Raw genomic sequence first — 12,500 nt, 5'->3', positions numbered from 1 at the left:
TCTTTAAAAAAAAAACTGTCATTACTAGAGCTTTATTTTGGCTCAGTGAGGTTCTCTAGCCTCAGGTTTGAGGGGCATTGTACTTGGAACCAGTCTTCCCCAGTTCAGACTTACACAAGGAACAGGGATCTGGTGTCATGCTTGTTCACTTTGAACTGAGCTATGTAAATTATTCAGGAACAGATGGCTGCTGATGTTTTCTTAGTGATCATTTAACTCTTTCAGATCATGTACATATTGTGAATGGTGCTACATGGGTATCAGGTGCGGTAATAATACAGGCTATGGTGTGAAGCGGGTGTTTGAGGCATGTTTTTAAACACAAACGAACCTACAAAGCACCTATAGTGATAACATTTGTGTTATACACAAAACAAAACATTGTTACCATATTTTCTGCAGAATCTTGAAGTTACTGTCAGAGTTTTAAACCTACCTCCAGAACACATAGAAACATGTGAAGCTTGGTTCACTGGTGCCAGGTTTCCATGAGGTTTGCTAGGTTTAGGTTTTGTTAGATCAAGGAGGTGAATGGACATTGATCTGTCTCCCAATGGGTGTACAGTGATCCATTTTCTGCTTTGAGGTGCTGCCAAATGGTGTGATCACTACATGGTGTCGCTCCCTCATATGAGAAGTTTTTCATTGCCGACACTGTGTGAGTTAGTGTCTATGTACACATGTTAGCTGAACGTGTGTCTGCCTTTGTAACTGTATATTTTTTCCTGTTTGTGTTCAAAGCAGGCATGTGTGTGGACAACACCTTAGCAGCGTGTGCACTCTTGGGCCCTGGATTCATATCCCATATCACAAAGAATAAAGTCTGGCCTTGTGTACAAGCTGCTTTATTTCATATCCCTCAGGAGTCATGTAATCTGCTTTTGCCAGCCCACCTACCTTCTAATAACCCCCAGTGGTTTCGTCCCTTGTTCTGTCATTGGCCTAATGGTGCAGAAGTTGGGCTGCCTGGGCAATAAAAGGCAGGAGTATAACAGCATCAATCACTAGTTGGAGGGGATGGAGTGAAGTTTCAACACCATCAGCAGGTAAATTACTCTTGTTTTCTTTCTACATTGTGATACCTTTTTTGCTACAGAGATGTACCTGTTTTGTGTGTCCTCCTCCAGCAGATCCTTGTGCCAAGCCTTCAGTATGGCATCCGTTCAGTTTGTCGTCCTGTCCAGTCTCTTCGTGGCCCTGATGGCTGCCACATTCACCTCAGGTGCTAAAACCACACGCTGGCCCAAACCCCAGAGCACCAAGAAGCCCCCTCGGGCCGGGGGTAGCGGTGGAGGGGGAGGATTTCGACGGACCACTACTACTACCCCTTCCCCTACTAGCAGCCTGAACACAGAGGAAACCACTGATGTTACGATGGATGCGTACACTCTGTCCTCTATGGACAGCACCACCTACCCCAGTGACACATTGCCAACTGAATTTCACACAGATGCTGTAGCGCCCCCTGGGAGCCCCCATGGAAATTTTACTCTCGACTACAATGAATGCTTTTTCAACTTTTGTGAGTGCTGTCCACCAGAAAAAGGCCCCGTTGGGCCCAAGGGAGAACAAGGGCCACTGGGACCACAGGGAGAGAGGGGCTTTCCGGGTAAGAAGGATTTTGATTTTCAGGAAAATTAACTTCCGAACTTTGTCATTGTTTTTACTCTCCTGTGCTTTTCAGGAGTGCCTGGAGAGAAAGGAGAAACAGGGCTTAGAGGACTTCCAGGACCACCAGGATTACCTGGGGCCAATGGACTCAATGGCGACATAGGTACAGCGGGGCTTAGCAGGAGAGTTCTTGAATGTTTCTCGGTTTCTCTTTCTCTGTTCCTCTCCCCTGTTTTGCAAAACGCTGCTTTATACAAGTTTTTTGTGGACATCATTTTCTACGCTCTATTTATCAAAAATGCTACAGGTGAAAAAGGTGAACAAGGACCCGTTGGTCTACCTGGTACACCTGGGCTCCCAGGAAAACCTGGAGAAAAAGGTGTTTATTTTCCTATAGGAAGTTGTCATAATGCATGACGGCATCTCATTGACATAGATATTTTTTCAAAATGAAACAGCTATATATGATGCCTCTTCTCTTATGTGAACCTCTTCACATATTATAGGTGATCCAGGCCCCAAAGGAGAGAAAGGTGAACGGGGCTTCAGTGGTCTGAAAGGGGACCCGGGAGAAAGGGGAGAGCCTGGCCTGAATGGGACTAAGGGCAACACTGGGCAAGAGGGGCCTATGGGTCCCCCAGGGATAGCTGGGACAAAGGGTCAAAAAGGTGAAAAAGGACTTGCAGGAGAGTGTTCACCGGGTGATGTGGGGCCAAAGGGTGAGATGGGACCTCCAGGACAGAATGGAACTGATGGTGCCAAGGGAGAGAGGGGGCCTCCAGGAGTGAAGGGGGATACAGGGCCCAGAGGCCCGCCAGGTGGAAGGGGAGTTGCTGGGTTGAGGGGGGAGCGGGGACTTAAAGGTGCACGTGGACCTCGGGGTCCTAAAGGCCCTCCTGGTGAGAGCGTGGAGCCAGTTCGTTCTGCTTTCAGTGTGGGTTTGTTCCCTAGCAGGTCCTTCCCTCCACCTGGCCAACCTGTGAAGTTTGATAAGGTGTTCTACAACGGGGAGGGGCACTGGGACCCAGCACTCAGCAAGTTCAATGTCACCCACCCGGGGGTCTACTTATTCAGTTATCATATCACTGTGCGCAACAGGCCTGTGCGTGTCGCTCTGGTGGTTAGTGGGATACGGAAGCTGCGGACAAGAGATTCCTTGTATGGCCAGGACATCGATCAGGCATCCAACCTTGCTCTGCTGCAACTGACCGAAGGAGACCAGGTGTGGCTGGAGACACTGAGAGACTGGAACGGAGTTTACTCCAGCAGTGAGGATGACAGCACTTTCTCTGGCTTCCTGCTTTATCCAGACTTAAAGCCCAAACCCACTACTACAGAAAACCTGTGACCGGTGCCCACGTTTGAGCTCTGATTTTCATCTTGTTGTAGACTCTGCCCTGATTTCAGCCTGTTTGCACTGCTCTGTCAAAGTAATGTGATTCAGCTACGTATCGGTGCTCGGTATCTGCTTGCTTCTGTTAATCAAACCAAAGGCTTCGCTTGCCTTGCTTTGTATGGAGGTAGATGAGGCATGATTATACTGCTGTAATGCACCATTTCACTTCTTTGTATCACTGCATTAAAATGACTCTTCTTGAAATGAATGACTCTCAGGGATTATTTACTTCAGTAGCTTCAGTACTTGCTCCACCACTGTCTATAGACCATTTGTCATTGCAATGCGTATCCACATTTAAGATTGCAAAAAAGTCCACAAATTGCATTTGGGTCCCAGTAGAGGGCGTAAGATGCTCAAATTTTGCAGAGGCAGCAGAGATGATTATAATTTACCCAGACATGCTTGCAGTAAATACTATAATGGTGCAGAAAACGACTAAAAAGAGATATTCCTATTATTAAGTATGTATTTAAATTTACAAAAAAAAATCAAGACTGTGGGTTAATCACTGGAGAAAGAACAACTGGAAGGTTATCATAAGACAGTGAAGCAGGTGTTGTTCACAGAGCTGGTGATACAAATTCCACACATCATTTCTCACACCTCATTCAACACAACTCTGTCTTCTAATCTTTCAATAATACTGTACAGTATTGCACAACATAGAACATAGTTGGCAACAGCAAAGGTAAAATACTTGTTCCATGCATTTCTTTTGACTGTGATACATTTAAAATGCTTTTACTGTTTGTTACACTGAGTGCCTGCAGACAGGGTTATGTTGTGGGATTTTTGTTTGTAAATGTAGTGACCTGTTTTAATTATTACATGTCTTTACCAGAACTCTTGAATACATATTCAATCGCTGTAAATATCTAGCAGTAATATAGCAGCAATATAGTATAATATAATATATAATAAGATGATAAAACCACATTTCTACTGATAATATTGTAGGTTTGAACATGTATTTTGAAGCACCTACTGTCACTTCTGTACTAATTCTGCTTTCACTCCTTGAAAAGAAAATCTTCTCAATTTAACATTGTTTTAATATCACTACATTACTACATCTTGTGGGTTAACCTATATATTTATGAAAATTGTAAGAATAGTTTGCCTGAGGGAGACACGCTTTTTTATGGTTTTTAAGACTCGTCCACAACACATATGACAGCAAAGATAAAAAATTATGACTAATTAGACACTATATTTAGCACGGACCTACATAAGGTGTAATGAAAGATTAACTTGAAAACCGGTGATAATTGTTTTTCTATATATATTTTTCTATATAGATAAAAAAAATAAACCCTGCGAAAATCTTTATGTAACTGTAATGATGTACATTTTGGAAAGACTTTAAACACTGATATAGTTGAAGAAGTGTTTTGTTTTTTCAATCAAGGATCTTCTAAAATAAATAATATCTCTCACCTGGAGAAGCTTTCTGTCAATATATTTAAACATTCTAAATTAATTTAAAGTTAAAGAAAGATAAAGAAATGTATCAATAACAATACGACCTGTTAAAGATAAAAGCCCAGAATGACATCTCCATCTACTGGTAAAGGACATACATTTCTGTCAGATGTCCACATTATTTATGCGGCTGTGGTACACCATGGTGTGTGTGTGTGTGTTAAAATGTTATTTTGCTTGTTTGTTTATAAGCCTATATGCAGATATGAGTGTGTGTGTGTGTGTGTGTGTGTGTGTGTGTGTGTGTGTGCATTTATGTATTTTCTACTACTCTGTGTGAAAATATAAATAACTACCTTGGCGGTGTGTGCAGTGTAATCTGTTCCCAGCAGGCTGGATTCCCACTGTGAGAAAGACAGTATATTGTTCCTGCAGCACCACAGATAACAACTCATTAGCATACTGAATCATTTGGCTGCAAGAGCCACTCTGCCACCCATCTGCACTGAGCTGATAAACACACACACACACACAGCCGTGCCAGTCCACACACATATACACACATACACACACACACACACCGGTCTTTGCAGCATGCACACACACTTCTCTCATAAACACACAAACACACATCCACACCGAACCTTCCTCTCACTCTCTCCCTTTCAATCCCTCATATACACTCCCCCCTGTATCCCTCTCTCTTTTGTAAGTCTGCGTCTTTTTGGAGAGTCAGGAACACTGAAGCAGGTAAATGTTTGGCAGGTATTAACCCAGAGAGTAGAGTCCCAGCACAGCCAGAGCACAGCACAGGGAAGGTCTCCAAACACCTGTATGTCTCTGATGCTCTCTGGAAGCAATTATTGGCATTAGAAATGTCTAAGTGCTGATTCTGTAGTAGAACCATGTGCACAGTGTGCAAAGTTACTAAATATGTGGAAGCAGACTGAAAAATAGCTACAGTTATAGTTTAGCTACAACGCCGCTGCTAATATTTTTATTAATGGAAATTTATTATAACAACATCAAGTGTTGAGTAAGTAAGGTGGAATCTTGATCAGCAAGGCTGTTTCCAAATGTGTACAGACACAACAGTGGGAGGAATGAGAGCGGTGGAGGCTGTCGAAACCACTTTCACAATGGCAGGATATCCTGCAGGTCACCGAGCCATGTTAACCTCTACAGGAAGTTGTCACTTGTTGGGAGGAAGTGAGGATTCCAGCGTCCATTGGAGACGTTGCTATGAAGGGGCTGTGGTTTTAACTACACACTCCCTTCCCAGATAAGGTGGGAAACAGTTGCATGGCATGCCATCGCCTGCCGCTTGCGATTAGTTGGGTTATGCAATTCTGTAGTAGTAGTTTTGTGAATTAAATTACCGTAAATTAAAATGAAGACTTTTTTCTGCTTGTGTTTTATTCAGTGGTTTTGTATAAAATTCATCAATTTAACATCGGATATATTCATAGATACAGCTATCATACAACAAATATGTCATTACCAAACGTACAATGTCCCTTTACTGCAATTCATAAAATACCATAGTTACCAAAGGTACCAGTATAGGCTACTATGTCCTGCTGAAAAAAGCAGAATAACCAACAACAGTGAGCAAACTTTTTCAATATTGTCTTTGCCAGAAAACTGCTGGTGTTCTTACGATATACACACTGTGTGGTAGTGGTGGTGGTGTGTGAGTGTGTGTGTGTGTGTGTGAGTGACAATATAGGGATTTATTTGTGTACCTTACTAAACTACAACTGCATTACAGTTAAAAAAAAACACTGAAACATTCATATCAAAAGGACTTCATGAGTCAGTTCATGATTTCATTTGACACGTTAAGAACACTGCATGTCTTGTACCTCCACAGCAATTTCAAATAGATATATTCATCCTACGCAGAGAAACGGTTTGACTGTCTGTTGCTGTATTTGGTGCTTCATCACCAAAGTGTAACAGAAGCAAATGGTACCACATTTCATGTATTTCATGTTCAGTTGCATTTTGAGTTTGTCTGATTGTTTCCTGCCTCCCTAAAAGACACTTTTTTTTGCTAGTAAACGCGTTGACAAACACACTATGGTACATCTTTAACCACATGACTTGAATTTGCGTCACTGTTATTACATTGTGCAGTGGAAATATAATGCTATTTACAATACATATGTAACTGTGTAGCCTTTAACTGAGGCATACCTTTTGTGTCATTTTTCCAACACATCAGATTTGTTTGTTGGCATTTGTGAAATATTTTGCATCATATTGTGATTAATGGTGTCATAAGGGGAAGCATTAAATCCTTACAAATGATAATCTTTGATAGGAGTGTTTTTTCTGTCTTCGGAACTGTCTAAACACAGAAAAAAGTTCAATCCGCAGGTCAGTCAAAGACGTGAGACATGCAGAATTTACAAGTCTTTTGCTGGATCAAATTTTACCAAGGTATTCATTAGTACTGCCTAAGGCGTTGAATGGAGACTCAAGAACGCCCTTGTGATCCATTTCGGGCACCACATGCGGAGCTCAACTCTCCACCCTACAGTGATCGCTGAAAGACATCAGGGTCCTGAGCATATCCATCTCTTTTCTTAGTCCTTCTCATCGTTCCTTTTCGGTCTCAGGTGTTGCATCTACGGCATCAGCATCATCGGCGACTTGAGCCATCTAACGGGCGTCCATTGCGCCTCAGATCCCGTGTAGCGAGGTGCAGCGGGGCCCCACGTGATGCTGTTAGAGTCCTTGGAGCTGGAGGTGAGTCCTGGTCTTCCATGAAACTCTCAGGACTGCCTTCAGCGTCGCCATCAGGTAGGCTTCCACAGCTGGAGCCCGGTGACATTGTCTCCAGAAGGTCATCCCTAGCCAGGCCCACCACTGTGTCCTTGTGTGTTCCACCCTGAGGGCCCACCTCATGGGCTGCAACCCCAACTAGCAGCCCAGTTTCCCCATCAGTTGTGCTGCCAACATTTCTCCCTCCATCCTGATCCTCCAGGAGGTTGGAGAGGAAACTAATGTACTTCATAGCGAGCCGCAGGATCTCATTTTTGCTCAGCTTCTTGTCCGGGGGATGAGTGGGAATGAGTTTACGAAGCTCAGCAAATGCCCCGTTTACATTCTGCTGCCGCCAACGTTCACGACTGTTAGTGAAGATACGACGTACAATCTTTGGCTGGCCAGCTAGGAGAGGGGAAAAGAGAAGGCAAGGAGAACATAAGCACATGAGGCACTGGTGCGACAGTAACAAGAAAACATGAAATGTCGCGTTTTTAAAAATGTCCTACAATAAGAGTGGAAGAACAGATGTATAACAACTTTGGGAAACTCACAACAAAGTTGAGTAAACCTAAAAAAGTAAACTCTAAATCTGTCCTCCGTACAGCTGTGATTTTTTTTTAATAACAAGGCAGAAGTATACTATACGTCTTCAAATGTGATACAAGAAAAGCGATTCGTTAGCATGGCAACCCCAGACAAAAAATGTTATAGGGGGACTGTGTGCTCACTTTTCAGCATTGTCTGTATTTCCAATTTACTTAAGCATCATAAAATGCACTGCTGCAGGTAGTCACATCCTCCCACCCCCAACAATGGTGTCTTCTAGGCTATTGTTGCCCTTGGAACACACCCAGTCTATCTTAATCCTTCAGCCCACTCTGCAGTAAAACCTTGGCATGGAGGCAGCAGAGCCCCCCTCCCCATCCTTCATCCTCCATCTTCCACTTCTGTATGTGGTAGTGAGTGGGCAGCGGTGGGAAGGATGTTTCAAATGAAATAAACCCCAAATCCGCCTGAAAAGGGGTTTACTTTATGGCACACAGGTATGTGTATTTGACATCCAGATTAGCAGCATTTATTTATGCCGTGTATTAATTCCTTTTAGGGGTGAAACACTTGTTTTGTACAATGGCATCTTCTGCGACAGTCAGATCAGGTACTGTATAGATCCATGTCAGTGGATGAATGAAAATGGGGATGAGGAACAGATATCTAGGGGACTATATTGGCAGAAGGAGGACACAGCAGAAGTGCGTCTTACCATACTTATAAAGATCTAAAATGCGCCTACCCTCGTCGAGATCAACCTCATAAGGCGCCGGGCGGCGCTTTACCCTGTTGCTGGGGTACATGCTGTACTGCTCAGACTCCCCTCCAAGACTACAGCAACAGAAAGCAGACAAAAGGGCCAGAGAAATGTGAGAATACAGCAATCAGTTGTTGATTTGTTGCTTCTAACAACCCTCATCGCCTGGTGCCAGGACATGCACACACACACACACACACACACAGAGGCTAATTCTCTGGCACACATACATGCTACATAATGTACCTGTATTGTGAAGTCAGTTACCCCACAAGCATCCCTCATCCTATCTCTTCAAGACATAATTAGTCAACATCACATCAAACTTTCTATGTAGAACACTAATGATGCTAAAACGTGAATTCTTTAAACTTAAACTTCTCTGTCTGATTCCACCGTTACCTGTTGATGGCGGCGAGAGGCTGCGCCAGGTTGTAGAGCATCGCCCGGGCCGGGACAGGAAACGCGTTTGGGCTCAGTTGGACCATTCGAGCGTCGTCTCGTTGCGGCGGCGGCAGCGGCAGCGGTGGAGGTCTACGAAGTTCCGTGATCGGCACCAAATGGCTTTCAGTCCTCTGTTCCACCGCTTTTATAGCGTCCCTCCTGGAGAGCTCGATCACCGGCACTTCCCTTTTCAGGTCAAGGGCGTTGTGAGAGGCAGTTTCCTTGGCAACGCCGTTGATGATGATGCTGATGCTGGTCCCGTTGCTCGAGTTCTGCAGAGGAACGTCATCCGTCTCCTCAACCCCCTTGAAACCCCCTCCCCTCTCTTCCTCATCCTCCTCCTCCTCCTCCTCCCTCTTCTCTCTCCTCGGCTTCTCGTCCTCTTTGCATCCATTCTGTCTGGAGAGGATGGAGGAGTCCTCCCGCTTTCCAGGACCGGACTCTACATCTGGACTTCCAGGGCGAAGCTCCTGCTGCCGCTTTTCCATCATTTTTATACCGGTCACCACTCGTTAGAGTCCACTACGTCCTAAATAAGATTTCCCTCGATTAATTCATGTTTCAGAACATCATTTGCGGCAGTCACCAGATAACCATGTAGGCTATTTGTTGTCCGTGCAAGACTAAAGGAAAAAAAATATATGATTATTCATTTCATTCCTCAAATGATTGATACCAAGAATGTACATTTTACGCTATATAAATAACGAAAAAAGCCTATTGCTGATCAGAAGGATTGTTTTTTAGCAGGCCAACATTTTATTTGAGCTTTTTATCATAAAATAGCCCCAGGAAGATGAGACATTTCCCACACAGAAACCTAATTTCCATAGACTAAATTTGAATCATTTCTGTTTTCTGGGACTCTTATTGTTAATGTTAAAAAGCACGTTTCCAATTTAAGCAAATATATGACTTGTTTACTAAAGACTACATGGGCTATATTTCTGTTCATTTTATCATAAATATTATTTAAACATTATTTATTCTATATTCTATCCTTTATATTGTTAGGTTATATTATATGACTTTTTCCTCCCATAATTTACCGTCATTTTTATTATTTTCGACGAAGCTCATATCCTTCATTTGCTGGCCTTCAGTGCAGTTTATGCTCCTATGAATCCGCCAGTATTTTTGCGTAAAGCTACATTAGAACTCTGCTTTAATTCGCATTCCAATATATTAAAAGCTCATTTTGGTTATTGTTTATTTGGACGTGAAAAAGCTCGCCTTGCAGAGGCACTGTGAATGCCAGGACCACACGGGGAAAGCTCCATCGTCGAAATTAAAATCCCTCCTTTTTCTGCCTTCAGCAAAATCCAAAATAAACCCGTGAAGCTTCAAAGACACTTTAACCAAATCATTTTAACAAGCGCAGAAGTCAGAGCTGGTTGTGTAATTTGTTGTTTTATCGAGGTGAAGGCCATCATGCTGCTGTTGTTAAAGCCGAACATCAATGGTTTCTCATAGTGAGTACACTACAACCCATTGTCAAGTGTTTTTTTTTTTACTTCTAATTAATACGATACATGTCCGAGGAATGTGATTTTAAACGAACAGGTCACCGCCAACAAAAAGACGCACTTTTATTTCGTGGGGATTCTCCAATAGGCCTCGCATCCGTTATTACATTCCGTACAGTCTGCCATCCGATCGGACAATAGCAGAAAATATAGGCTAAATATTTCGCTCATTATACCAATAAAATGTAGACGACAGCTTTCTAATTGCGGTCATTAAAGCCGTAAATGCGTTGGTTTAAATAAAGAGATGTATTTTCTGCACTTACCGTTCCAGCCGTGTTGTTGATGTTACTGTGTAAGTGGAGCCATTTTGTGAGTGGGTCATCCATGTCTGAGGTTTTTCTTTTTTTTCTTCTGCCAGTTGTGGAGCAATGTGTGTGTGTGTGTGTGCGTGTAGTTGTGTGTATGTGTGTGTGTGTGAGTTATTCCTCGCCGCATCCAGTGCGCTCCCTCAGTATGGGGAGCGGAACACAGGCCGCAATGTGGCCGAGTGAGATAAGCGCACGGCAGCGGCCTCTTCATTCCCGATAAGCCCCTAAACCCATTATTTATGAAATGATTCATTATTATTTGGCTGTCGTGGGCTATATAGTCTTGTGGAGGGCAAAGCATTAAAAAAAAGCAAACAGGCGCAGCGCAGCGGCCTGTAACAACGTGAGCTAGTAGGCTGTACTGTAGCCTGCGCTATAACTGAGGTGTTTTAATTTATTTGACGAAAGAAACAAAAGCTCAGGTTAAGCTTTTGACCTATTTATATTTTTTAACAAAGAGGGTTTTTTGAAAGCTAAGCACATTTATCCTACAGAAAGATAACTGATGATAGCAGAAGGTCCTCTGCTTTTTTTTCAATTTTATTATTATTTATTTAACTCATATTATAACATATCCATTAATCCATATCAATTTCTGCGCCTTGGGGATAGATGTACTGTTACAATAGGCTGCTAACACCAGGGTCTAATTATATTGACGCTTTTTAATTGAATGTGACACCTCTTTTATCGATGAATATTACAAAAATAAAATGTAAAATGTGCTTCAGTGCTTCATTGTTTGTGATAGGAGATGGGGTAGGGTGGGGGCTTGGCCGGCGGTTCCACAGGGTCCGTGGGGAGTCATGGCTCAGGGAGATAAAAGCGTATCGGCTTCTGGACGCATCAGATAAAAGAGCAGAGCATCAACGGTGACATGCTATCAGAGCACATTCAGGACAGCCTAGATGGCAGCAGGTACATCCTAATAACGGATTTTTCACACCTTTTTTTTTTTAACTTTTCTTTCTTTATGAAATTAAACAATAAAATAGATAGATAGATAGATAGATAGATAGATAGATAGATAGATAGATAGATAGATAGATAGATAGATAGATAGATAGATAGATATCCACAGTCACGACCTTAAGGCAGAAGTCACGACCACAGTCCTACATCCTGGTTTGCTTTGTTCCTCCCACTGTAACCCCTATGTGCCACTCAGCATTTATTTGTGCCCATGTCATAATCAATAATCATAAAATGACTAACATTTCTAAAATTAAAATATGCTCTATAGTGAGCTTTCTGACCCATGAATGTGCAAAGTAATTTAAAAAATTAATATATTATTGACAAAATATTATATTTTTATTTAGAAGCAAACCCGTATCAACTCCATAGAAGAACTGGTGATGCAGCACAAGCACAGTGAAAGGGACCATGCAGAGCCCCGGGGAAAAGTGATGCATTGCAATAAAAGGACATCATTATTTGCTTTCATGCATGTGCGTACTATAGTTTACAGGGTCTTTGGACCAAGAAAACATGTGGCACATACCTACAGATCATCACTGATATGAAGAAAAACAATTAGGGTTTGGACATTGCTCTGTACAAAATGTTAAATAAAATTCCACTTAAATATTTCAGAAAAGTAAAATAAAGACAAGAAAATAATCTGTACCTGGCCATAAAAAACAAACCTATATGTACAGAAAAACTGTGGTCACCTTTTGGTTACAATTTATATATATGAAATT

At 42.4% G+C, this 12,500-nt stretch overlaps 2 protein-coding genes across 2 annotated transcripts; one reads left to right on the top strand and one right to left on the bottom strand.

The window, feature by feature from the left end:
- The first annotated feature begins 1,029 nt into the window (after positions 1-1,029).
- otol1a (otolin 1a) lies at positions 1,030-2,959 on the top strand. The gene is made up of 5 exons (XM_028427976.1): positions 1,030-1,046; positions 1,131-1,609; positions 1,685-1,774; positions 1,919-1,990; positions 2,118-2,959. The coding sequence occupies exons 2-5, from the start codon at positions 1,153-1,155 to the stop codon at positions 2,957-2,959; spliced, it is 1,461 nt and encodes a 486-aa protein (XP_028283777.1). The 5' UTR covers positions 1,030-1,046; positions 1,131-1,152.
- Positions 2,960-6,232: 3,273 nt separating this feature from the next.
- tal1 (T-cell acute lymphocytic leukemia 1) lies at positions 6,233-10,927 on the bottom strand. The gene is made up of 4 exons (XM_028428418.1): positions 10,750-10,927; positions 8,916-9,580; positions 8,499-8,587; positions 6,233-7,609 (listed from the first exon to the last, which is right to left on the bottom strand). The coding sequence occupies exons 2-4, from the start codon at positions 9,446-9,448 to the stop codon at positions 7,080-7,082; spliced, it is 1,152 nt and encodes a 383-aa protein (XP_028284219.1). The 5' UTR covers positions 9,449-9,580; positions 10,750-10,927; the 3' UTR covers positions 6,233-7,079.
- Between the last annotated feature and the right edge of the window lie 1,573 nt (positions 10,928-12,500).

The sequence above is a fragment of the Parambassis ranga genome, chromosome 17, assembly GCF_900634625.1.
Source record: "Parambassis ranga chromosome 17, fParRan2.1, whole genome shotgun sequence".
In the NCBI taxonomy this organism is placed as follows: domain Eukaryota; kingdom Metazoa; phylum Chordata; class Actinopteri; family Ambassidae; genus Parambassis; species Parambassis ranga.
This window is presented reverse-complemented; position numbering and strand designations above follow the sequence as displayed.